Source organism: Crassostrea angulata, chromosome 5 (assembly GCF_025612915.1).
Source record: "Crassostrea angulata isolate pt1a10 chromosome 5, ASM2561291v2, whole genome shotgun sequence".
Taxonomy (NCBI): Eukaryota; Metazoa; Mollusca; class Bivalvia; order Ostreida; family Ostreidae; genus Magallana; species Magallana angulata.
This window is the reverse complement of record NC_069115.1, coordinates 24,990,075-25,016,729: the sequence shown is the minus strand read 5'-3', so window position 1 is coordinate 25,016,729 and position 26,655 is coordinate 24,990,075. Positions and strand designations below refer to the sequence as shown.

Below are 26,655 nucleotides of genomic sequence, written 5' to 3'. Positions count from 1 at the left end.
GTTTGTGTTATTTTGGATATTTTCGTATACTCTTTAGAAAAGTGGATCGAAATAATCGCTCGCAATGACATGTTTTGGACAAAACTAAATCTGTATACGGACTCTGTGAATTAGTTTTATATTTCTGAATTAGTTGATTTGACCATATTGAAATATATGTTATACATGTATTAAACAAATACTCTACGGCCACTCAGTGCATGTTAATTGATTGAGACGGTGTTTCATTTCCTTGCACGTATCATGTTTACGGAGGAAGAATGGGACCAAGTTACAGATATAATATACGGACACTCTGCATCGGAGGGGGGGGGGGGGGGGCTAGCCCCCCCCCCCCCCTCCACTCTTTTGTCGCAGCAAAGATTTTTCTTAATTTTACATTTAAAGAAGTGAATTAAGAAGGAGTCCCCCCTCACTTTTTTAAAGTTTTTAAGACCAAGTGAAATATTGAAGTGAAAATAAGAAAATGAACAGGAAAAAAGTTATAACACCCCCCCCCCCCCCCCCATGGATTTCATGATTTTGGGAGTTTGCTGTTTTTGCCTGTCACAAATTTTTTTGGTTTTTGGATCCCCCCCCCGCGTCTAAAAAACGATGCTACATGCCTGAATATATATGAGTCTATAACTTAATTAACCCATACAAACTCGTGCGTTTATTTTTGCGAACTGCCTGACTGAGATTAGGTTGGTTTGACTGGGGTAGTTTTGTTTAGGAAGCGGAATGACATGTGCAACGGCATTGGCCGAGGTGTTCCGAATGAGAAGAAACAGAAGTACGCTTTCACTTTCAGTTTTCACGATTGGATCCGACCTCCCGAGGCTCCCGATGTTGTCACATTCCCATTGTGACTCGTCATTTAAAAAGCCTAAGGATAGCAATTCGCCAAGTTCTAGTGATGAGAACGTTCTCTTACATACCTCGAGATGGACACCGACTCTGTTAGATAAACTTGGTGTTGTTATCAGCGAAAATTCACCCGAACAGATAATCAAAGAATGGAGTTTGGTCACGCTTTCGCAAAGTGTTCTCAAAGATATCGAAACAAAGGTGTTAAAAACTTCTCTATGTCTTCGGAACATGGATTTTGCATCAGTAGAGGAACTTTGGGAGAGGACGCGACACAACAAAAACTTGGTCAAACTATTACAACCGGATGATTTCCATGATACCATTGGTCATTCACATAAATCCCCGTTAGTGCCATTTTTATACGATTTTTTTTAATAACATGTAGCAGTTATATAGCATATTACACATGTATGATGTAAGTTGGTAAACATGAAACCAATCATACTTTAAGAGAGATCTGCTCTTCCATTTCTTTATATGGAAGTGAACAGGTGGGAGACATAAAAATTGACTTTCCTGACAGCTATAGAGAACAAGACTTCATTAAAAATTACTCTTGTTTTCTTTTCTTTGTTGATAGATATTTCTTAATGTGAAAAACATCTTTAAAAAAAAGAAGTTATGTTATTATTTTGAACTCCATTATGATGAGCTGTGATCAGGAACCTACAGCAGTCTCTCATCTGATAACAGACCACAGGCCAACTCGCTGATGGTTCTCATTGGAAAAATTGACTGCCTCCTTCACTCTTTTTTATAGGCAGAACATCTCATCAATTGCATTAATGTGATATAAGTGCATACATCTTTAAACAGTTGCATCTTTTCATAACAAGGCCTATTAATGTTTTATTTAGTACATGTAATACTATATACCTCATGAAACTACATGTACTAGGGTTTCACTTAACCATTGTTGGTCAGAGAATAATTCATGAAAACAAGAAAAAAAATCAAGGGGTTCAATCGATAACACAATGGTCAATGTGAAACCTATCTTGATAAAGTATGTGTTATTGACTCTTTATTATGCATAGATGTAGAACTTTTATCAGACTCCTGTGCAATGTTGATCAAGTAAGCAGATTAGCACTTTAATTTGCTTCCTCTTAATTAATTACATGTATTTTGTTGTGTTTTTTGTATTGTAGATGTTTGTTTCTTTTGTAGGTTTGAAAGAAGCAGTTTAAATGACTTTTTATACGCATTAGGGTGTGTGCTGAATGTCGTAGAGGAGAAAAGGGAAACTTTTAAGTGGCAGTATGAACTTCTGTTTCACAAATTTTTGCAGATGTTTGGGATGTCATCTATGTAAGTTTTTTCACTACGGGTATTCAGTTTTCTGCTGTATATTGTTGTAACTGTCGTTATTTCATTTTTGTTAATCTAACTTTTGAATTAACAATATTGTCTCTCATCTTGGAATGGGCCCTAATTTTTGCAATATGTCAATCATGTATGACCCCCCCCCCCCCTTTCAATGTCAGTAACCATTTTGTTGGAATTTAGTTTAAACATTGATCAGGACTAATGGATTTACCCCCTTCCCGGTCCCTCCTTGAATACTAGCTGTTATGATATCGATTCATGGGTCATATTTTGTTGCATGATTAACCCATCTGTCTTTAGCTCTAAATTAAATAGATGTAACAGGAAATGAGGTGACTTTAATTGGCCTCCTCTTCAAACAGATACTACATGCATATACAAGATAAGCTGCAGGTCTGTATAGCTCCCGGTCTGAAAAATTTGGAGGTTGTCCATCAGAATTTTTTTAGACCGGAAGCTACAGACCTGCAGCTAATACAAGATATCAAATATCTACACTCGGTCCAAAGTTTCTTCTTCCACTTCTTTAAATTGTATTTTTTACCATTGATAACCTTGTGCTTAAACTACATTTATTTAGTAATACAAAAAAGTCCAGATTTTCTGTTTTGAAATGCCCCTTCTATTGCCACAGGTTTCAATACACTTCAAAAATTAAAAAGTAAACAGGGGTTTTGCATTTCAACAGTATGAAAAAAAGTACCCAAATAATAATGATAAAATATTGTGCATGATGTTCGGAGTACTTTCGAATGGAGAAAAGATGTAAACCTTTACCTATGTAAATCTCTGTATAAGGCAGATTGTTTTCGTTCCTGTGAGTTTCTTTGGATAGAAACAGATAATGTATCAATGAGGATATCTTTGATTTTTCCCCTTTTATCGATTTCGCTCTGTTTATTTTCATTTATCAAATTTGCCATAAAAGTGACAGAAACAATAACTTGAGACAGACTATCCAACATCCAACAGACTATAGATGTACCGATAAATGGCCTTTTATATTTTAACTACGAATTGTACTTTCTTTCATTTCTTATTCCTTAAAGTTGATATCAACAACATTACTCGAAAAAGGATGACAAATTAATTGCTACATATGATATACTAGATACCTTGATATCACCATATTACCATGTTTACAATACCCTGCTTGTTGCATATATGTATATCTATCATATTTTGATTGTGCTTTTACTCACAGTATGATTTTTACCTTTGAGGATATTTGACAATTTTTTTTTCAGATTTTTATTTCAATGTTGATAGCAAACAGAATTCTAACACTTTGCAGTGTTTGTATTTTAGGCATCAGCCACTTGTCAGTACAAAAGAAGCCCAGATCCTGGGCAGAACAGTCGGATCACGCCCTGATCTACTGTGTACAACCTCCAACCCTAGAACACACAGACCAATACTGATTGTCTGTCAGGTATTCCTTTTTACAAAACTTGATTTTTACATTTTTAGCTACTTCAGTTTGATTGTAAAATTGCATGTATTATGGACGTTTGTGTTTCCCATGATAACCTTGAACTGACAAAAGACCCTGGTATGTGCTTAAATGTCAAGGTTGCAGTAAATTTATTATTTTAGATTAGGATAAAACCTTGAGTTTTCTTTTAAATTAATTTTTTTTAAATTGAAATTAAATCAGTGTCTATTACAAACTGTGTATAAGAGAGAGAGAGAGAGAGAGAGAGAGAGATTTTAAACATTCTGTAGATTGATAGATTTTGGTAGACTAAATTGTTTCCATGAACTGAAGTTTTCCCTGTTAAATTCTTTTTTATTTCATAGGTATCAAAAGATTCAGCTCCTGCGAATGAAACGGATGATTCTCCTCCAAACAAGAAACCTAGATCTAATGCCTCGGTCAACTCAGCGTCTACTTCCTGTCAAAGTCCAGCCTGTTTCTGTGCACCACATGTAGGGGGGCTCCTTGTACATCTGGACAGATCTGCAACCTCCAGGGCTATTTTAGGAATGACAGTGGAGAATACATTTGTAGGTTTATTACATTTCAACACTCCCCCCCCCAAATTATCTGAATATGGGGAAATATTCAATCTATGTGACGGAATTTGATTTCTAACATGTGATTTGGTGGAAATAAATAAAAGGCGCAATGTGTTATTTCTGTGAATGCAGTATCCTGTCTGGATTGTCGTAAACTCTCCTCCATATTCTCAGTAAATGATTTCCTGATGATTAATTTGCTTATATTTGCATGGTTTTACACAACATTTGGTACTCTGAGATTGTTCTGCATAATTAATTAAAAACTAGGTCTGTGGACTTCCTCCTTCAATTTGAGAAATATTAACATCACATTTGGTCAAAATAAAAAATTCTAGTATCAATGTGAACACTGTTGCTACATACCAAATTCTGTTGATTTGATTTAATTCAATTTCTTGTATAAAAGTTTTAAAAGGAAAGGAGAGAGGACTTGTAAATATACAGGTGAGAAAAAGTAATATCTGCACAGGGAATAAACCAAAATTCTAACATAAATTGGCTGTAGTAAATTCATTGGCCTACCCAGTTATCTGTCACAAGTGTACCGGTATACCTGGCCCAAAGATAACAAACTCTAATAGATGCAAAATAACTGTGACTAAATGCCTTTGATTTTTTTTAATTATGTTAGACAGGCAAAAACTACAGGTAACGCTTATTTTGCTCTTTCAGTCACATTAAGATGGGGTTTTTTTTTCAGGTTAGAATAACATCACTTCATGTAAACAAAGACACCTTAGAAAAGATTCGGACTGCGGATGTGACAAGGTCTGTACAGTATGAAGTGGGGGAACAGAGGCCTTGGTTTTCCTACAGCAAACCTATGAACTACCTTAAAAAGGAAGACAGAAATGAACTAGTCCAAGCTTTGTTACATATCAACATGATGCAGAAGAAATATGAGATTGAGTGACTGTGTGATCACTGTATTCAAGAGTCTTGGATGGGACATAGCTAGGTTTTTTGTATCTTGATGGTATTACTCAGACTGCCAAAAGTGCATTGTTTGTTTTGATTAAAGTTTTATCACAGTTATAGATTCTTATATTTCTATTGCAGTCACCATTAATTACAAGTACAGACATGACCACATCAATTAGATTTAATTTCAGGAAAATATCTCTTTGATTCTATCAGTCATTACCGAGTTATCGAGTTATTTATTTAAACCTTTTCATGGGCTCTGTTGACTTTTAATAGTTGATAGTTATAATTTTCTTGACTGGATATTATATTGATTAAACAACAGAATGTTTTCAGATGTGGTTTAGACGTACTTTATTGAATGATTTTAATGAGGATTAGAAAACAGACACGACCTATACATCTTCTCTTATAAGAAGGTCAAGTTACATATCAATAGATATGTATATTTTATAACTCTCAGGTGTAGTTGTACGCATGTACATGTAATTGATTAATAACATAATAAATATTTTCTAGTGAATTGTAGAGCTCAGATATAAGTATTTTTCAGAATTATGGTTAAATACACCAAAATGTTATGAAGATCCAAAGAGGTTAAAGTTGTGTGTTTATATTCCTCACAGCAATCTTTAACTCTTCATTTACTGCGATTGTCTTCAGAGAATGCATTTTTTTATCAAGAAGATGTAATTAGCGAAATCCCCAACATCACTTTGCCTCTTCCCCCTCGTGAAATGTTATGTTTTTACCATAGATTTAATTGCAACGTGTAAAATTATAACACACGGACATATACACGCTTACATTGTAGTTTCATCACACTCGGTGGCAGTCTTAAAGTTGGAACCATAATAATAGTTTATTTCCAATTTTGGGCCCAGAGGGTATACAAGATTACAGATATTAGATAGAAATGCCTAAAAGAAAGTTCTACATACACGTACATGAACTTGTAACAGCCGGGCAAATGTATATCAGTATGTCAAAACATATTAACAATGTGCATATAATATGTAGTCATAAAAGTAGTTTATACAAATATAAAGATAGTATCAATACGTAGTCTTATCTCTGTTGTGAGATTTTGATTTGATTATATACTAATTCTAGAAACTCTGGATTTAAACAGACTGTAATCATATCCTTCCATTTTGAATTTAAAAATGTTATTTCCTGGAGTCAATTAAAATAGATTTTCTGGAAAGTGGTACACCGTACATATGTAATAATATATGATTCTTCCTTCTTCCGTATTCAAAGATTGTTGTAATTATAAGTTCAACTATTTTCCTATACATTAATATAAAATATTCAAAACAACCCACTCGGAGATGAAAGTGACGTGTTTTGTTCAAGTTGGTACATGTAATACCACTCTCCTGATTATCAACAAGCTGTCAAAAAGCGAATTTCTCTGTCTTGCGTGAGCATAGTTCATACACACATCTCTTTTGTTTGACGGGAGGAATATACAATATTGAATTCACGTTTTAAGTTATTTCAGTAGATAGGTTTATATTTTAATTAGAAGATTTAATCCATAAAAACATTAATCAGAATCCTGCGTCTGGCGTTTGAAGAGAAGATGATAAAAGTGTATACCATTGTCTACACATGTAAATAGCTGGTGAAATCAACCGAACTAAACTTCTTATAAACGGGTTGAAATTATTAACTGTCATATGATTTATAAAAACATTAATCAGAATCCTGCGTCTGATGTTTTGAGAGAAGATGATAAAAGTGTACACCAGTATCTAAAGGGCTGGTGAAATATGAACCAAACTCAACTATACACGGGTTGAAATTATTAACCGTTAAATAATTACACATTGTACATCAATTAAGAATCAAAACACATGTCTGTGTGAAATTTATTATTTCAAGTGAAATTAAAACTAAAAAACTGATTTTATTCTATTCTTTTTAATTTCGAACAAAATATACAACCGGAAGTCTTCAATGTTCCACTAAATAGATAACTGATTTTTTTTAAAAAGATAAGCAATTTTAACAAAAGTTTTTGTGTATCAGCTTGACATAGCATTTAATCTTTAATATAAATACATACTAGATAAATACTTTCTTTGTTGTCTTCATTATCTATCTCTATATATCTCTCAAAGCGACAATCTTACAGTAACTAGACTTACAAGTTTACTTCCCAAAAATTAAAATTCTACCTAATAAAATCTTTAACAGATTGGTCTTCCTTTACACCTCCCCTCACGGCGCCGTTGTATTATCTGCCTCCTGAAAAAAGTATATAGCGCAGAATGAAGAACCGACCTATACTAAAATAAAAATGGAAAGAGAATAAGTATGTTCATAGAGGCTCATAATAAATTATTAATAAATTAATAAAAACACATTGTTCTTTTTTCTTCTTTGTTATTCAGAATAAGGTGCTATGAGACAAGAACTATATTTCAAGAGCTTTACGAGAGCGTTTTTCTTCCAAGTCTTTTGGAATCTCGGCGTAATCTTTTGTCTGTATTTTGATTTAAAAAGTTTTATATATCCTCAACGACAAATTGCTCCTAACTATAAAATTTTGTGGGAATAACTTAAAGAAGTAATTTTATCTTACAAACCCACAATGTTGATGTAATGAATATGATGTATATTGCTTACCTGAATTCTCTTGATTTTGTCAATCGTTTTGTAATCTCTGGATACAAATTCAATGGTATTAAGCAAGAGCATTTTTAATTTTGATCAATATATCAAAAACAATTTGTTCAATGTACAACTGAGCTCTTTTTAAAATCATTTCCATTTTTTTTTATTTCGATTTTTTATTTTAATTTTGAAGTTACTTTAAGTTTTCATTTTATCCCAAAGCTCACTGATATTTTGAACTAAAGAAAGCGATATATTGAACTTAATTAATATAAATAAATTATGTGAAAATCGGAAAGATGAACAAATCATATAAAAAGGCACTTCTTTTTTATATATAAACAAAAAAGTAAAATGTTTTAAATTTTTCTTTTACACACACAGCACTGAACTGCAGTACTAAGGTGATTTAAAAGCGTCAAAGACTTATCGGCAAGTCTAAAGGCTGAATCCCGCTTTCTAAATTGACGTACATGTTTAGGGATATATTATCCTTTTCAGTGACACTGACTACATTCCGGGGAAAACAAGTTTGATCATTTTGTTTCTAAGTTTAGTCAACACGAATTGCGCAACGCAATGTTTACTATAATTTAGCATGTATATTGTACTCAGTACGCTGCCTTTTCTTCCTCTGTAATATACCCATGGTATAAACTCAGGTTTGTATAACATATTCAAAGCAGTACATAGCATGTATTGATTGTGTTTAAATGTTTTTGTTTATTAGTTTGTTCTGATTATAAAATGAATTCGTACATATGCCACAGTAAAGGAAATACCGGGTACATGTATGTACTAAAGTCTTAATGAAGATGTTCATCGATAGTATAAATCACTGCACGGTTTATATTATCATAGTCTAACCGCTTCTGAAAATTATTATAAATAGCCAGCAATACTTTCTTGCTTTTAATCCAATCAACATGCACGCGACTTTTATAGAGTTTTCATTAAGTGTCCACTATATGTCAGTATATAGTGATCGACCCACCCTGTGTATTGTGAAATCTTGTTTTCATTGTTTACCTTAATTATTTCCTTGTTACTTCATTTTGCAAGGGTACTGTTTCCCAAGAATATTATGTAAAAGTTCTCTGACGAACGATTCAGATTATACTCACATGTGATTGTATACAGTAAAATCTTTTATGCGAATGATAAAAAAATAAGACAAACCTGGTATCTAAAACTCGAAACGGAGTACTATAGATATTATCTTTATTCAAACTACATGTAAATATCGCCATTCTGTTGTCTTCAATGTTTATAAGAGCGAAAGACAGCAATACTTGGACCATATATATGTGTTTTTAACGGAAATATGACATCCAAGATTTCTCCGACACTAGCCCTTTATATTATGACGTGTGAGGGAGACCAAATTTCAATAGTGTTACGATGAACAGTATCTGATGTATTTATAAATAGTTATGACTTTACGTCAGAAAGGGTTCACATTCCTTACATAATTATGAATAATATTTATGAAGATTACATGCATTGATTAAAAGTACATGATGGCCATTTTTTGATCGGCTTCGTCCGTATTAGGGATCCAGCATTTACTAAATTCTTTCAGTTTTTTTTTTGTTTTTTTTGTTTTGTTTTTTTTTTACAAATGGTGACCAATTTTTGTAAATTAAATCAGTTTCTTTTAAAAGATCCCGTTTGCAACAGCAAACAAATATTCATTACATATTCAAACTAAACAATGTATCAACTAAAAAGGCTAATATATGATTTGAAAACAAATTGAAAATTGGACAGTAATAAAAGGGTGGATATATATAATATATTACCAATCTTCTCTCTGACGCGTCTGTTCGGGCTTGATTGACTAGATTTTGATTGCCGATTGTTCAAAAATAGAGATAATTGATTAGCTGAATATATTTAGATGCCTATTCTACTGAGAAAAAAATGACTTTAGTATTAATCATAAGTAGTTGTTTTTACACAGTGATGTTCAACCCAAGCGTAACAACACAACAGCCATTGTCACTTGGCCAGATATATGGTGATGTCACATCGAGAGAACTCTTCAACAATGGCACAGTGTCCGTGCGAAATGCCACAGAATCAGCAGAGGACATGGAGTTTGTTGGAAAGTTGGTGGTCGAGGGGTTTGAACGGAAATTTGTCCATGCTACAAGTCGAGCGAGGTATGCTATACGTTATATTAGTAGTTAAATTTTTATAAATCATCATTATCCCTTCCCAATTTAACTAGACCGAGTCAAATTATTTGTACTCTAGATATTTTGATAAAATTTCTTGCATGTAGTTATTTATAGACCAAAATATAATTTATTTACCACCCCAATTTCTTAGGGGAATGTCTTGAAGGTTAATACTTTTTACAAATATTTTGAAAAGCAATATAGAATAAAAGATGCTTAGAATGATGTTATAAACGATATTCAATCATAAAATTTTTGTTATCTGGCCCCAATAAGGAGATTAGGGGTTGGCCCATAAAATGTCCTATCCCAGATAGCTCTAAAACGGCAAAGAATTTCTAAACACTTGTTGAACAAAATATGTTTAATATCAAAAGAACTTTCGTATGATGCCAAGAAAAAGGAGCTGGCCCTTCAATTTAGGGACCAAAAGGGCTCTAAAGTCTTTCTTCCATAGCACTTTACTGAGAAATATTTTTTAATATGTTTAAGAAGCAAAAATGTTCATCTTTCACTAATAAAATTATTCATTATAAAATTTTTATCATACTTTACGTAATTAGGGGTTTTAAGGGGCCAGAAGTCCAAAACTTCGATCAATTATATCTCAAAAAGGACAAATATTTTGAATAGCAATATAGAATAAAAGATGCTTAGAATGATGTTTTAAATAATAATCAATCATAAAAGTTTCGTTATCTAGCCCCAATAAGGAGATAGGGGTCGGCCCCTAAAACGCCCTATCCCAGATAGCTAAAAAGCGACAAAGAATTTCTTAACACTTGTTGAACAAAATATGTTTAATATCAAAAGACCTTTCATATGATATTATAAAAAAGGGACTGGCCCTTCAATTTAGGGACCAAAAGGGCTCTAAAGTCTTTCTTCCATAGCACTTTACTGAGAAATATTTTGAAAAGCAATATTGAATAATAAATGCTTAGAATGATGCGCTTGTCAATACTCAACCATCGAAATTTTGGCATATGGCCCCAATAAGGAGATAAGGGGTCAGCCCCTAAAACGGTCTTTACAAAATAGCTCAAAAACGGCAAAGAATTTCTAAACACTTGGTGAACAAAATATGTTTAATATCAAAAGACCTATCTTTTTATTTTTAGGGCCCATAAAGGCTCTGAAGTCTTTCTTTTATAGCACTTTACTGAAAAATATTTTGTTATATGTTTAGGAAGCAATAATGTTCATATCACATTTATTTGACAATAAAGTATAATTATGTTATCATGTGTTTCGTAATTAGGGGTTTATTAAGGAGTTTTAATTGGCCAAAGTCCTAAACTTTGATAACATATTTGAAACAGAACAAATATTTTAAAAAGCATCATTTTGAAAATTAATTTAGAATAAAAATGCGGAGAATGATGTTCCTAACAATATTCAACCATCAAATTTTTTGCTGTTGCCCAGATTAGGAGATAAAGGGTCAAATATCAAAGTCAAGGTCATATAACTTTCAAAAAATCGCACGGAAGACCTCCTCGTTGCTCGCAACGAGATGGTGTCTAGTTTAGAATTATTTTTCATAAACTTTTATTATGTATAGAAAAAAATATATATATTATGAACAATGAAATTTTATTTTGATATTCATTTTTCTTTTCTTTTACTTCGGAACTTTTTTTACGTGGGTCAAATACATGTAGTTATTAAATAAATGTTAACGACCATCGGTCCCTCTCAGTAGAAAAAAAAGTGCTCAAGAATCCTTCATCAAATTTAAGCAATATGTTGTCAATGCATTTTCTGTATGGAAACAGAAATTTATTACTGTTCGATTGATTTGCATGCACATTGAAGACTGAGGGGAAGTAAGTTAATATGCAGTCCTTAAAAGTTTCTGTACATGTACATAATATGCTTGCTATTCACAGCTTACCCGCAATGAGAACTTTGTATTCGAACAATATGAAAGGGAGGCCTCCATTGTTTTATGAAAGATACTTCATTGCTGAATGTAATGGAGAAAAAGCTGGAGTCTGTGTCCTTCGTTACCATGGGGATTCGAAACTTTTCCCGTAAGTATTTTTTAGGTCGCCTGAGTCACTCAGGTGACCTATTGTAATTGATCTTCGTCCTTTGGCGTGCGTTGTGATTCGTGCGTCGTCCATTAAAAATTTTACATTAACAATTTTACATTTTTAACTTCTTGAAAACTACAAGGCCAATGGTTACCATATTTGATGTGAATCATCTCTTAGGTAAGAGAATTTTAAATTGTAAAATTTATGGCTCTACCACCACCTCCGGCGCCACAGTCGGGGCCAAATATGCAAAAAATAGCCAATTTTTCAAAATATTTTCTCTACTCCCACACATGTGATGAAAAAACTGAATGCATGGTTATGATGTCCATGAAGTCCTCTACCAAAATTGTGAAATTCATGGCCCTCTGAGTCAGGGGTTCAGGCTCTAGGGTGGGGTCAATATGACCATATAGTAAAAATATTATATCTTACAAAATCTTCTTTTTTACTCCAATATATATTTGTTAAAAACCAAATGAATGGTTATGATGTCCATGGAATCTTATTCATCTACGCCATTGATAGGGTAGGGGTTCTTAATGTAGGGTGTGGCCAAAATTGTCATTTAGGGTTAATAGACACAATGTTTAAAACATCTACTGGCACAGAATAACAAGTGACTGCATGTTTGGAAAAAAAAAATTAGGCTGTCAGCTTTAATGATATTTCATGTCATGCAAGGGTTATGGATGATGTCGGGGGGTGGGGGGGATATTTGTCTTATTTTCATTCTGCTCAGGAATTTCAATGGAAGAAATGATTAAATTCACATTCTTAGAAAAGAGAAAGAATGAAGCTTTCTATCAAAGTTAAGATATTGTCAAAGAATTTGGGAAGAGTCCAGTCAGTTAATGGAGTTTTCTTCCTTTGCTTCTTCATAACGGAGTTATCTCCCTTGCTTGTTCATATTTAGTAATAAATCATGGAATATAATGTAATTAATGTATGTATGATCAAAAGAGTTATGCGAGTATTTTTACAATTTGAAACAAAGAGATTTTTTTTAACTTTCTTAAAAACAAATAGACAAAAAACAAATATACTTATTAATAGTAAAGTAATAATTGGCTAACGAAAATCAGTCATAAGCAGTTCATGTAAAATGATTTTGTTATAAATACCAGATTGTTATTACATGAAATGAAAGTTGAATATTCAAAAGCTGAAACACGAGAAATGAGAAACATTTTATGCTTTTTTAACATTTTTTTTGTTTAAATGCCACAGGAAATCTTGACAGTTAATATGGGGGAATTGTTTTTATTAGAGTCTTGCACCTTTTCAATATGAGGTCGGTCATGCACTCTATTATGATATTTAAGTTTTTCGCTAAAATAATAGGTTTCATAGTCCTTTTTTGGAAATTTTCAGGCAGGGAGATGGTCATCATTACAACATTATAATATTTCTACTTCAGAATGAAAATTAATTAATTACATATATGAGACTCCTAACAAGTTTGTGTATGGGCTATGGTACTTAGGTGACCGTTAAGGCATATTGGCCTTTTGTTAAACTATGGTTTAATAACTCAAACTAGCCTTACAAGTAATAAATGATTGCTGCTAGTATTGCATTCACGCGGTAAAAGAGCGTAATAAAACAAAATGAATGAATATGGAATTTAAAATGAATATTTAATATGAAAATATAGAATTAGGAATGATAGGAGTTTATATAACACTTATAAAACACTACATAACATAGCTGTACAAAATATTCAACAGTGATAAAATCACTCACATTTCCCCGTTTGAGTATCATATTACATGCTTTGTACGTCTCACGCATTTGAGTTTATCATTATTCAGAGAGAGGGACGGGGACGTGCCGCCTTTGGGGTGTTGTGACCTGTGTGGGTAAGTCTTTGGGGTGTTGTGACTTGTGTGGGTAAGTCTTTGGGGTGTTGTGACTTGTGTGGGTAAAATGGTTACAGAAAATGGAACAGAAATGGTTATCTCTTAAAAATGATTCTTCAAACACTTTAGCACAAACTCTTTATGTCTAAAGTGTGAAACAATCACCTTTGTCATTCATTGGTTTAGAAGTAAAATAACACCAACCAACTCGGCAAGTTGATATAATTGAATTTAGATTTTGGGAGAAGGGTTAGGTAGGCAGATTGTCTAGGCAGATAGGCCAATCCTATTTTGTTTGTACCAACATGTAATAAAATATGATTTGAATCAATTCTTTAAAATTAATTTATACAATCAATACTTTTGTAACATTAATAAATGTATATGTAGTAAAGCATCTCTTACACAGAATCTTGTAGTAGAAAAACACATATTGCCTACAAATGTTATGCAGTGCTGTAGAAAAGTATGTGGAGCTTGTACATAGCTGACGTAAAAGTTAACGGATAAAATAAAAGATAAAATAGGATCAATAAAACTTTGATTGATCCTATTTTATATGTCAAGGTCACCACAATTACTCAGTTACCGGGTCACTCAGGTGACCTATGACGACTCATGTTTACACTCCAGTTATCGTCTTCAGTTTACGTATAAACGTTCTCAGCTTTTAAGCAAGACTTTTGCATTATTTTTGAACGTACATAGAGACCATTACGACTTATGTGCGTCTCGTTCTTTTTAAAAATAATTTATGATTTTTAAAATTGTTGTTTTTATGAGTTTAGACTAGTGCTTTTGGACCTTGGAACATCCACTGAGGTTCCTGCTGGGAAATGTTATGTAGATCATATTACTGTAGACTCGAGATTTAGAGGTAAAGGCATTGGGAAAATTCTATTAGACATGGCTGAAATCGACGCCAAGAAAAGAGGATGTAAGGTACGAATAATCGTAAATTTTTGAAGCATCGATTAGTTATATTAATAATCACCTTATTACAAGCACAGTGTATGCAATGGATAACAATAGGCTGAAAAAAGTATATTGTGACACATTGAACTGTTAGCCCAAGTCCCAGTACAATATGACATATTGGGCATATTGAGACCTATATTATAGTTTAAATATTTCATGATCGTTTGCTTTATTTCACGTACCTTGCACTATCCTATTATATATCTTTAATGTCAGTTTTGCGTTTAGATATGTAACTACTAAAGACTTGAGCATTAGGAAGGAAGGATAAGAATATTTGAATAAACACTGTTTTGGATTAAGTCCCATATACGCATAACGACAACTAATGAACATGCACAAATGAAATTACAGTTTTAACCCCAAGGTTTACCCTATTATTGTATAAACCACTGAAGATCAAAGGCGTTATTCCGCATACATTGGTTATGATGCACTAACTTGTTAATTCTCAATATAATGAGAATCAAACATCTACTTTTTTTTTACCCAATTCCCTGTCCAAATGAATGAGATCTTACAAACTAAATTCAAGACTCGTACCTCTTATTATTCAAAATATGAAAGTGTTTATTTTTTCAACATGTTTGGATTTAATTTTACTATTTACATATATATTATTAGAAGTTTTTAGACGATGTTCTGATTAGTTTCTAATTTCCAATGAGGACAGCTACATGTTACGTGTTGGACATTTTCCAGGACAATCAGAAATACCCGTCAGTATTTAAAAAAGATGACATCAAAGAGGGTTTTCATTATTGAATAAAAAATTCTTATTATCATTATCAATTATCAATCCTTATTATCTTCTTAATTCTTGTAATTAGATACAGAAAGTTGTTTTAACTCATTTATTTTTAGCTCACCTGAGCTGAAAGCTCAAGTGAGCTATTCTGATCACATTTTGTCTGTCGTCCGTCTGTCCGTCTGTCTGTCTGTCCGTAAACTTTTCACATTTTCAACATCTTCTCAAGAACTACTGGGCCAATTTCAACCAAACTTGGCACAACTCATCCTTAGGCAAAGGGGATTCAAAGTTGTGAAAATTAAGGGTCACACTTGTTTTCAAGGGGAGATAATTAGAAATTAATGAAAAATTTCGAGAAATTTTCAAAAATCTTCTTCTCAAGAACCAGAAAGCCAGGAAAGCTGACACTTATGTGGAAGCATCCTCAGGTAGTGTAGATTCAAAGTTGTGAAATTCATGACCCCCGGGAGTAGGGTGGGGCCACAATGGGGGGTCAAAGTTTTACATAGGAAGATATAGAGTAAATCTTTAAAAATCTTCTTCTCAGAAACTAATCAGCCAGGAAAGCCAAAACTTGTGTGGAAGCATCCTCAGGTAGGGTAGATTCAAAGTTGTGAAATTCATGATCCCTGGTGGTAGGGTGGGGCCACAATGGGGGGTCGAAGTTTTACATAGGAATATATAGAGTAAATCTTTAAAAATCTTCTTCTCAGAAACTAATCAGCCAGGAAAGCTGAATCTTGTGTGAAAGCATACTCAGGCAGGGTAGATTCGAAGTTGTGAAAATCATGACCCCCGGGGGTAGGGTGGGGCCACAATGGGGGGTCAAAGTTTTACATAGGAATATATAGGGTAAATCTTTAAAAATCTTCTTCTCAGAAACTAATCAGCCAGGAAAGCTGAATCTTGTGTGAAAGCATCCTCAGGCAGGGTAGATTCGAAGTTGTGAAAATCATGACCCCCGGGGGTAGGGTGGGGCCACAATGGGGGGTCAAAGTTTTACATAGGAATATATAGGGTAAATCTTTAAAAATCTTCTTCTCAGAAACTAATCAGCCAGGAAAGCTGAAACTTGTGTGGAAGCATCCTCAGGTAGGGTAGATTCGAAGTTGTGAAAATCATGACCCCCGGGGGTAGGATGGGGCCACAATGGGGGGTCAAAGTTTTACATAGGAATATATAGAGTAAATCTTTAAAAATCTTCTTCTCAGAAACTAATCAGCCAGGAAAGCTGAAACTTGTGTGGAAGTATCCTCAGGTAGTGTAGATTCAAAGTTGTGAAAACATGATCCCTGGGGGTAGGGTGAGGCCACATGGGGGGGGGGTGTTAAAGTTTTACATAGGAATATATAGAGTAAATAGTAAACTTAAATCAGCCAGGTGATTCTTTATAATTGTTAAGACTTTGGCTACAGGACAATTCTTCGGCCTCACAAGAAGGTTCAGAGTTTGATGTAGCTTAATATCCCATATATAAACAATTATATCTTTTTGAGGACTACAATACTCAACATGTGATATGACTATAAAATCATCCTGTTAGAAAAGGGACTGATTATAAACATAAGAATATCCAGGGGGGAAATGGATTTTATTTATACAGGATCTACATGTATTATTGTACATTGTCCAGATTGTTTGTATTATGACTCCATTAAGCTGATTTTATCCTACCTATTGTTCCTCAGGTGAGCGATGTGACCCATGGGCCTCTTGTTTTTTTTAAAGTTGATATGCCCAATAAAAAAATATGCACTCAGCTTTTTCAAAATAACACTGAATATTAAAATAGAGGTCATATTTGCCAGATCTTTTATATTATATATCTATCCTAATTGCTAGCGCTCTCGAGCCTAGCAACTACGTTAGTCTTTTTCACTGAAAAACTCATGCTCGACTCCATAATAAGGGATTCTGGGAATACTACTCTATATAAACCGAACCATTTGAATTTCGTTTTATCATCTTATCATCAAGTTTTTTGTTCTATTGTAAGTGTCAAAAAGTAACAGTAGCTTAGGCCTTATAATGCAAAGTTATTTTTATTAAATTCCTTCAAGCTCGGAAAACAACCTCGGATATACTGTGGAATCATTTAAAGTCGTGGGGGTCAATTTTCGTGAATTGTAAATTTTTTGCTTATTCGTGGGGATGTAATTTCGTTGATGCGCCGGTTTTCAGTCTCAGAAGCAAAGATAACGCTTTCTAAATTTGTTTTCGTTGAGGATTTAAATTCGTGGTGGAGGGCTTCCCACGAATACCACGAAAATTGAGCCGCCACGAATTCAAATGATTCTACAGAATGTTTTTCGAGCTTGCCGGAAAGGCCCGAGAAGATACGATTGCTACAAAACAGTACCAATGGTTCTTGAATTTTTTTTTACCTCGAAATTGAAATTACAGTAGATACATTATGACTAAGCCACAGACAATGAGCTATAATGCCATTCCCGATGTGAGGCACACTCTAGATTCGCAATTCTAAATTGAGACCCCAAATCCAGTACACCACTGTGACTTCCTATTGTTAGCTCACCTGAGCTGAAAGCTCAAGTGAGCTATTCTGATCACATTTTGTCTGTCGTCCGTCTGTCCGTCTGTCCGTCCGTCTGTCCGTCCGTCCGTCTGTCCGTAAACTTTTCACATTTTCAACATCTTCTCAAGAACTACTAGGCCAATTTCAACCAAACTTGGCACAAATCATCCTTAGGCAAAGGGGATTCAAAGTTGTGAACATTAAGGGTCACACCCGTTTTCAAGGGGAGATAATTAGAAATTAATGAAAAATTTTCAGAAATTTTCAAAAATCTTCTTCTCAAGAACCAGAAAGCCAGGAAAGCTGAAACTTGTGTGGAAGCATCCTCAGGTAGTGTAGATTCAAAGTTGTGAAATTCATGACCCCCGGGGGTAGGGTGGGGCCACAATGGGGGGTCGAAGTTTTACATAGGAATATATAGAGTAAATCTTTAAAAATCTTCTTCTCAGAAACTAAACAGCCAGGAAAGCTGAAACTTGTGTGGAAGCATCCTCAGGTAGTGTAGATTCAAAGTTGTGAAAATCATGACCCCCGGGGGTAGGGTGGGGCCACAATGGGAGGTCGAAGTTTTACAAAGGAATATATAGAGTAAATCTTTTAAAATCTTCTTCTCAGAAACTAAACAGCCAGGAAAGCTGAAACTTGTGTGGAAGCATCCTCAGGTAGTGAAGATTCAAAGTTGTAAAAATCATCACCCCCGGGGGTAGGGTGGGGCCACAATGGGGGGTCGAAGTTTTACATAGGAATATATAGAGTAAATCTTTAAAAATCTTCTTCTCAGAAACTAATCAGCCAGGAAAGCTGAAAATTGTGTGGAAGCATCCTCAGGTAGTGTAGATTCAAAGTTGTGAAAATCATGACCCCTGGGGTTAGGTAGGGGCCACAATGGTGGGTCGAAGTTTTACATAGGAATATATAGAGTAAATCTTTAAAAATCTTCTTCTCAGAAACTTAACAGCCAGGAAAGCTGAAACTTTTGTGGAAGCATCCTCAGGTAGTGTAGATTCAAATTTGTGAAAATCATGACCCCCAGGGGTAGGGTGGGGCCACAGTGGGGGTCGAAGTTTTACATAGGAATATATAGAGTAAATCTTTAAAAATCTTCTTCTCAGAAACTAATCAGCCAGGAAAGCTGAAACTTGTGTGGAAGCATCCTCAGGTAGTGTAGATTCAAAGTTGTGAAAATCATGACCCCTAAGGTTAGGTTGGGGCCACAATGGAGTGTCGAAGTTTTACATAGGAATATATAGAGTAAATCTTTAAAAATCTTCTTCTCAGAAACTAATCAGCCAGGAAAGCTGAAACTTGTGGGAAGTATCTTCAGGTAGTGTAGATTCAAAGTTGTGAAAATCATGACCCCTGGGGGTAGGGTGAGGCCACATGGGGGGGGGGTGTTAAAGTTTTACATAGGAATAAAGAGTAAATCTTTAAAAATCTTCTTCTCAGAAACTAATCAGCAAGATGATTCTTTATAATTGTTAAGACTTTGGCTCCAGGACAATTCTTCGGCCTCACAAGAAGGTTCAGAGTTTGATGTAGCAAAATATCCCATATATAAACAATTGTAAAGGATCTTTTTGAGAACTGCAGTACTCAACATGATATGACTATAAAATTGAAGCAGGCAGCTATTTTTTCATTAGAATCTTTTTGTATTAGTGTTTTGGGTTATTGCCCTTGATTTATTGATTCTTGATTATTTTAATTAATGCATCCACTGTTAACCAATTATTGTGATGATTATTTTTATACAATAATAAATATTCAATGTATATAAGTTGTTTTGCATAAGTAGTTTTGGGTTAGGCTGGATTAGTTTGTTTATTTTTGATTTCCAATTTTTAGATACTAAGAATTATTTTAGGCCGGCACATATATAGGGACAGTGTCTATTGCTTTATACCGAGCGACTGTTTGGGGTTAAACTTGAACAGGTACGGAGAGATTGAGGGTGTTAACATCCCTGGTGTATCTAATCTTCGTGTTTTTCTAACCAACGATACAGAGTGTGTGGTCATTTCTGCCCTGTATCGCATTAATACAAGTGTGTGGTCATACCTGCTTGTATTGGTGGTGATTGCGGCGCCTGCGTTAGGTTGAGCTGTTGGCGCAAGTGTGTGGTCATCCCTGCTTGCGTTAACGTTGGTACCTGTTTAGTTGCGTAGGTGTGCGGTCATCCCTGCCTGCGTAACGTTGAGTCCCTATATATGTGCAGGAGCGGTGATTAAAGTCTGCTCTTGTAAATATTGGCAGCAATCAGGGCTATCCGAGTTCCAAGGGGGAAAAATGGATTTTATTTATACAGGATCTACATGTATTAATGTACATTGTCCAGATTGTATTATGACTCCATTAAGCTGACTTTATCATACCTGTTGTTCCTCAGGTGAGCGATGTGGCCCATGGGCCTCTTGTTTTTTAATCGATTCAAAAATTTAGACTACTGTTTAAGAAAACTGCTTCTGTGTTTTATGATGGCTACAGTGCTAGCTCACCAATCTTTTTAAAAGATAAGCTTGTTGTGAATTTTAAGTAGTGGGACGTAATGTTTAAGATATTCCACATGTATGCAGTTTTAAAATCAAATTTATAATCGTCTTACTCATTGCATGTCAGATTAATGCTCTTCTGTTTTCAACAGGAAATCTTCCTAGGTGTTGCTACAAACAACAGGGCCAAAAACTTGTATGAAAGACAGGGATATGTTACCAAAGAGACAATATCACTTTGCTGTTGTGGAATGTGGTGCTTGACCGGAGAAAGAGTATGTACTGAACAATGTCTTATAGCTATTGATAATTTACTACATTACAATCATATTAATTAAATTTTGATATTTTGATAGGAATTTGCAAGCATGGAGAAGGTTCTAATATAAATGGTTCGCTTGACTGGAGATGGACAGAGAATCCGAGCTCAGGAGAAGAAATCTCAATATTATATATAACTTACATATCATATGATGTGCATGCCTTAACCGGTAATCATATTATAAACATTCTTTAGTTACCTTGTTCCTAAAACTGTTTTTCTGATTTGTTATAATATAAACAGTTCAATGGAATAATGAACGTTTTCGTCTAATGAAACTTGTTTTACCTTTCAAATGCTACACATGAATTATTTTGATGGTGATTTATTAAACTTCACAAAACTCAATAAAACTTTTCGAACAAACATGCATTTTTGCATGTCCTTGGATTGGCATAATATTGGTTTTCAAAATACCATTGAGGGAGTTTCAAAAATGTAGGATGTTCTGTTGTATACATTTTAATCTTTTTGCTGACTGTGATAATTATTCATAATTATCTTTTTTAAAAAGTGTATCATATTTTATTTGTGATAATAAAATTTAACGTTGTAATATGTATCATATTTTATTTGTGATAATAAAATAAAAGTTGTCTTTACATTCTCTCGACCAACAGGCAACCGACGTTATCTATTTTTCTCATAATAAGAATAAATACAGTATATCTAATAATACCCAAGGTAACAATCGCTGCCAGCTTGGATCTATTTCAAAAATTCGCATCAGCTGGACGTTTTGCTTGATACTCATTGTTAAAATTATTTTGAGATCCTCGCTTAAAACCAATTCAACCAAAACGGTGCATTACACCTGTCATTAAAAAAACATAAATAACACCCCTCAATCTGCGTCTTCTGCCTTAGATATGAGATAAAAGTCTAAAGGATGGACAGAAGTTGTCTCATATTAATAAATGAGATTTTCCTGCACCGTGTGTTTGTTTCAATATTTTACAATATACGCATTAAAAACATGTTTCTATAAACTTTGTATAGCAAAAGTTATAATTGACTGTTCATAGTATCCCTTATCTTAATTTTAACTTCTATGCTGATCAAATTCAAAATTGACGCCTTTTGAATATTCGTATCGGTGCTATATTTGGAAGGGATAATCCAAAGTATGACGCAATTATGTCAACTTCCGTCCATTCTTCAGCTTTTAGTTGCATATCTAAAGCAGTAGATACTATGTGGCATATCCCTGCCCCTTGTGTGCAAGTTTTTTTTCTATTAAATATGTCGACATGCAAAACAGTTATGCCAACATGCAACATAGTTATATTGACATGCAAAAAAATTGCGACCAAAAAAGAAATAAAAGAATATCCCAAATTTCATCCACATGTGACATACAAGATGCCAGATGTTACTTATTTATGTCGACATGCAACTTATTTATGTTATAATACAAGACAAATAAGTTGACATGCAACTTATTCATGTTAACGTGCATTTTCTTTATGTCGACATGCAACTTATTTATGTCGACATGCAACTTAGATATGTTTACATGCAAGATAAATAGGTTGAAATGCAACGTATATATGTCGACATGCAACACAGTTATGTTGACATGCAACTTATAAGTTGCATGTCAACATATTTATCTCGCATGTGAACAAAACTATAATTTTTGGATTTTATCAAACTTGAGTCAACCCTAACTGAGGATGATTTGACCTCAGTGTCAGCTTTTCTGGCTGATCGGTTTCTGAGAAGAAGATTTTAAAGATTTTTCTGTGTATATTTCTATGTAAAACAACCCATTGTGCCCCAACTCTACCGCGGGGGATCCTGATTTAAACAAACTTGAATCTACACTACCTGAAGATGCTTCCAGGCAAGTTTCAGCTACTCTGACTGATCGGTTTTAGAGAAAAAGTTTAACTCTATATATTCCTATGTAATGATCCCCCCCCCCCCCATTGCGGCCCCACCCTCTTCTGGGGATCATGATTGAAACAAACTTGAATCTACACTACCTGATGATGCTTTTCTGACTAAATGGTTTTTGAGAAAAAAAATTTTTGACAAATACCAACAAATTTTTAATAATTTATTTATTATCCCCCTTTGAAAGAGAGCGTGGTCCTTTTTTATAAACTGAAATCCTTTAACCTAAGGATGTTATGTGCCAGGTTTGGTTGAAATCGGCCTCGTGGTTTGGAGAAGAAGTCGAAAATGTAAAAAGTTTACAGACAGACGGACGGACAGACGCCGGAGAGAAACTCACTTAAGCTTTCAGCTCAGCTCGGACTCCGGACAAAAACTCATCTGAGCTGAAAGCTCAAGTGAGTTTTTGTCCGGCGTCTCTGTCCGTAATACTTTTTACAATGCTAGTATGCACATATGATAACCTTACAATTATGATAATTTTTTTGTCTTAAATGTTGCAAAATATGCAAAGCAAAGCTTAAACTTGTGTGAAAGGTACTATAGATTCAAGTTTGAGAAAGTTATGAACCCCATGGAGTTTTTCAAATAAAGTTTGCAGCATAAAAAGGTCGGGGGGGGGGGGCGACCCCGCCCACCCCTGCCCCTCCCTGATGCCACGTGCCTCTAGATATAGAAAATAATTTCAATTTGTATCTTCAAAATTTTCATCAAAATTAATGATGACCCTTTTAAAAAGCAAAAGACAAACATTGATTTGTTTGATAAATGCGTTTTATTTTAAGAAAAATAATTGTTCAACAGCCATATTCAGCTTCTATTATTTCTCTGAAAAGGAAGAATGAAGTTTTAAAAACAATTTTATCGTTGATATTCTTAATTAACCTTACAGAGTTTAAGTAATTAATTAAATACAACAAGATAGCAGAACCTAAAAAAAATCTAAATATCATGAAATATGTCTTAAATACTCTTATAGAAAGTTATATACCCACGGCTCTAAGAATCATATACTTGTAGTATTAAATGATTTTCACGTAATCCTTCAAAAATGTTCTATAAATCAAATTATACCTAAACTACATATTTTGAAATAAAAAATAATATCTTTCAGAATAAAATATCCAATAAAATGATGGGAGATTCGGCAGGAATATTTAAAATTTATTAGCGATTTTTGCTTTTGATCTGTCCCCAGAATTATTTTCTTCACAGCTGACATGAAAGAGATTAAAATATGATTATCAATTTACACTTATCATTCAACTTTGATTTTAAGACTAGCAAGTTAAAATTCGTTGCAAAGCAAGTAGATAAATAAAAAACAATTTTTTATTAAATAACATTAATTTGAAAATATTGATTTTAAGGCAGCACGAAACAGAAAAGCAAACTGTTTGGTTTTTAGTTTTTTTGAAAATTACGTATTTCAAAAACTCCAACTTGGCAACCTTTACTCACATCGCCCCAAACCTTTTATTTGAATCTTCTCTCAGTTGAGTAAAAAATGAAATAGTAATCGTTATGATTTGCAAAGCCAATCAGTTACTTTTCAAGACATTACAAATTTATGTGATATCTTTTATACAGGGCACCTTTTTGTTACTTAAAGACACTAAAATAAATTATAACTGGCAACTTAAAGTAAATTCTGATGGAACAAATCGTAAAATTAACGCTCGTAAATCTTGTAAGACAAAATTTTGCATCATTTAACGGTCTCAAGAAAGAAATTGTATGATTCATGTTTGAATAAAACTTAGCAGTATGATTGTCATGACCCCCACCCCCCTATTTAAAACATTTGAAATAATGAAAATTTGACTATTGGTTTTAGATTATAATTGAGGTTTAAGTATATAAGGCATAGGCAAAAAAAGAGAAAAATCCTATATGACGTCATCAAATTTCACATTTGACCTTTTAATGTGACCTTGACATTTAATAGGTAAGGGAGTCTGAACTCCAAAGATTGTTTTGTCAAAGTTCGGCTTTTACTCTCAAGGAAACACAAGTCACATCTTTTTTAATGATAGAAGGCTAACTTGCACAAAAATCACATAAATAACATTCAAATGTAGGTTTCGAAAATATCAAATACGCTGTACCTAATCTTTTCCTGCCTTTAGCGATAGGTGGGTATGATTTGCATCATTTTCTTAAGATAATGTATTAGAATTAACTTTTACATAATATCATAAAAGACATTATACATGTATTGTGTATTTGAGAAAATATACCAAATGATTGATTTTGTACTACACTTTTGTACTACTTGAACAGACAATACGTTTATAAATGTACCAGCCTCTTTTATCTGGTCATTTACTGATAGCGTCAAGTCTCACTTTATAGTTCATTGTTATGAACCTATTATCATATAATTCAATATCTACCTCAACATTTCGATGTTCTATAATAACATCTAATTACAATAACTGTAAAATGTTTCCAGTTGTATGGATGTCAAATCCTGATAAATTTACAAATTTGTTTCTTACCACTTCTCTAGCAGACAAGTCTCTCCTTCAATAAAAAGAGGCAAATTTAAAAGAAAACGTATATAAACAAAGATAAATCAAATTTTATCTGACTTTGATATATTCATGGCATATAAAAATATTATGAAAATAAATAAATGAATTACATGTGCGTATGAATGACCTACTTGCCGTAATAATGCGTCTCGATATAAAAGGTTTGTATATTGGTTTCTCTACACGTTGGAACCTAAAAGGAAGTAATAAAGCAGATCTTGTGGAATAAGAAATGTTAAACAGACTTATGAGGGTTTAATACAACTAATTAAAGAGCGAAAATAGTTAATCATATTTTTCTCAACAAATGGTTGTAGAGAGGACCACAATGAATCCTCTTCATATTTCTTCAGATCGACAGCTGTTCTGACCGATTAAAAAGGCATTGTCCTGTTCTTGTATGCATACTATTAAATCAAAATGACATATAGGACTTCATACTTATTGCTTTTATATCTTTTGGCAACATTTTTTGCCACAAATCTCCCTTTAAGTAATGCATTTTAATGTAACAAAGAAAATTTATAATAAGTTTACGAACATCTTTCTAAAAAAAACCTTAATATTCTTAAGTTAAATGATCTTCTTTTTACTTCATCACAAATTTGAATAAAACTTTAAACTGTTCATAGGTATCCTTAATAATAGAAAAACGATACTCAAGAAAAAGAGGATGCATGTACGTACTTCATTTTCACAGCATCCATTATCGGTAGGGTAGTATCGTCTGTAATAGGTGGAGTAGTATACCGTGTAGTACTGATTAGTATGGTAGTGGTATCTTGTGATGAACTTATTATCACAGTGGGCTGGTACGGCTTCCACCGGGGAAACACTTACATACAGAAGTACGACGGCACAAGCAAGAAAGAGCAGGTTTACCTGGAATAGGCCAAACATAAATGGAAGATCAAAGACTGTGAACCAAGTATTTGAGACATGTGGAGTAATAAGGAGTTGTTAATTCGTACCGTCAAGTTCTTTTCGTACCAGAGGGCGGTGAAAAGTTTTAAAAAATAAGAATCATCAACAATTTGGGGCGCTTACCCTAACACTCAAGTAAATGTTTTGCCTGTTTTAAGTTCCCTTCATATGAGGAAATACACTAAATTATTCACTTTATTTATTACTTTTTCTCTACTTCTTAAATTTAATTAACCTGTACTGAAGCCATCACAGTCTTCTCCGTATTTTGCAACATCAATGTACTGTTGATTAGCAAACATAATATTCAATAACAGCATTTAAAATTTCTTAACAAATTTTTAAAAAGAATTCAAAAACTAAAAAATATGGAATTATCT

General features: G+C 33.6%; 3 protein-coding genes across 3 annotated transcripts; 2 read left to right on the top strand and 1 right to left on the bottom strand.

The window, feature by feature from the left end:
• The first annotated feature begins 708 nt into the window (after positions 1–708).
• Positions 709–5,238, top strand: LOC128184278 (uncharacterized). Its single transcript, XM_052853704.1, has 5 exons — positions 709–1,196; positions 2,023–2,163; positions 3,490–3,613; positions 3,982–4,188; positions 4,904–5,238. The coding sequence occupies exons 1-5, from the start codon at positions 724–726 to the stop codon at positions 5,114–5,116; spliced, it is 1,158 nt and encodes a 385-aa protein (XP_052709664.1). The 5' UTR covers positions 709–723; the 3' UTR covers positions 5,117–5,238.
• Positions 5,239–8,282: 3,044 nt separating this feature from the next.
• On the top strand, positions 8,283–21,539 carry LOC128185703 (uncharacterized). Its single transcript, XM_052855334.1, has 7 exons — positions 8,283–8,414; positions 9,716–9,917; positions 11,828–11,971; positions 13,792–13,839; positions 14,628–14,781; positions 20,746–20,868; positions 20,950–21,539. Exons 2-7 carry the CDS (start codon positions 9,718–9,720, stop codon positions 20,980–20,982), a joined length of 702 nt encoding a protein of 233 aa, XP_052711294.1. The 5' UTR covers positions 8,283–8,414; positions 9,716–9,717; the 3' UTR covers positions 20,983–21,539.
• A 2,031-nt stretch (positions 21,540–23,570) lies between these two features.
• Positions 23,571–26,555, bottom strand: LOC128186123 (uncharacterized). Its single transcript, XM_052855857.1, has 5 exons — positions 26,511–26,555; positions 26,039–26,233; positions 25,483–25,544; positions 25,316–25,340; positions 23,571–23,642 (listed from the first exon to the last, which is right to left on the bottom strand). The coding sequence occupies exons 1-5, from the start codon at positions 26,550–26,552 to the stop codon at positions 23,625–23,627; spliced, it is 342 nt and encodes a 113-aa protein (XP_052711817.1). The 5' UTR covers positions 26,553–26,555; the 3' UTR covers positions 23,571–23,624.
• Positions 26,556–26,655: the final 100 nt, after the last annotated feature.

Coding starts and splice junctions, on each gene's coding strand:
- LOC128184278 (XM_052853704.1), top strand. CDS start 724: ATGACATGTGCAACGGCATTGGCCGAGGTGTTCCGAATGAGAAGAAAC. Junction 1,197..2,022: donor GGTCATTCACATAAATCCCC/GTTAGTGCCATT, acceptor TTTCTTTTGTAG/GTTTGAAAGAAGCAGTTTAA. Junction 2,164..3,489: donor ATGTTTGGGATGTCATCTAT/GTAAGTTTTTTC, acceptor TTTGTATTTTAG/GCATCAGCCACTTGTCAGTA.
- LOC128185703 (XM_052855334.1), top strand. CDS start 9,718: ATGTTCAACCCAAGCGTAACAACACAACAGCCATTGTCACTTGGCCAG. Junction 13,840..14,627: donor GGGTGTTGTGACCTGTGTGG/GTAAGTCTTTGG, acceptor TTATGAGTTTAG/ACTAGTGCTTTTGGACCTTG. Junction 14,782..20,745: donor CCAAGAAAAGAGGATGTAAG/GTACGAATAATC, acceptor TGTTTTCAACAG/GAAATCTTCCTAGGTGTTGC.
- LOC128186123 (XM_052855857.1), bottom strand. CDS start 26,552: ATGTTGCAAAATACGGAGAAGACTGTGATGGCTTCAGTACAG. Junction 25,545..26,038: donor ATGGATGCTGTGAAAATGAA/GTACGTACATGC, acceptor ACTTCCTTTTAG/GTTCCAACGTGTAGAGAAAC. Junction 25,341..25,482: donor GAGACGCATTATTACGGCAA/GTAGGTCATTCA, acceptor TTTTTATTGAAG/GAGAGACTTGTCTGCTAGAG.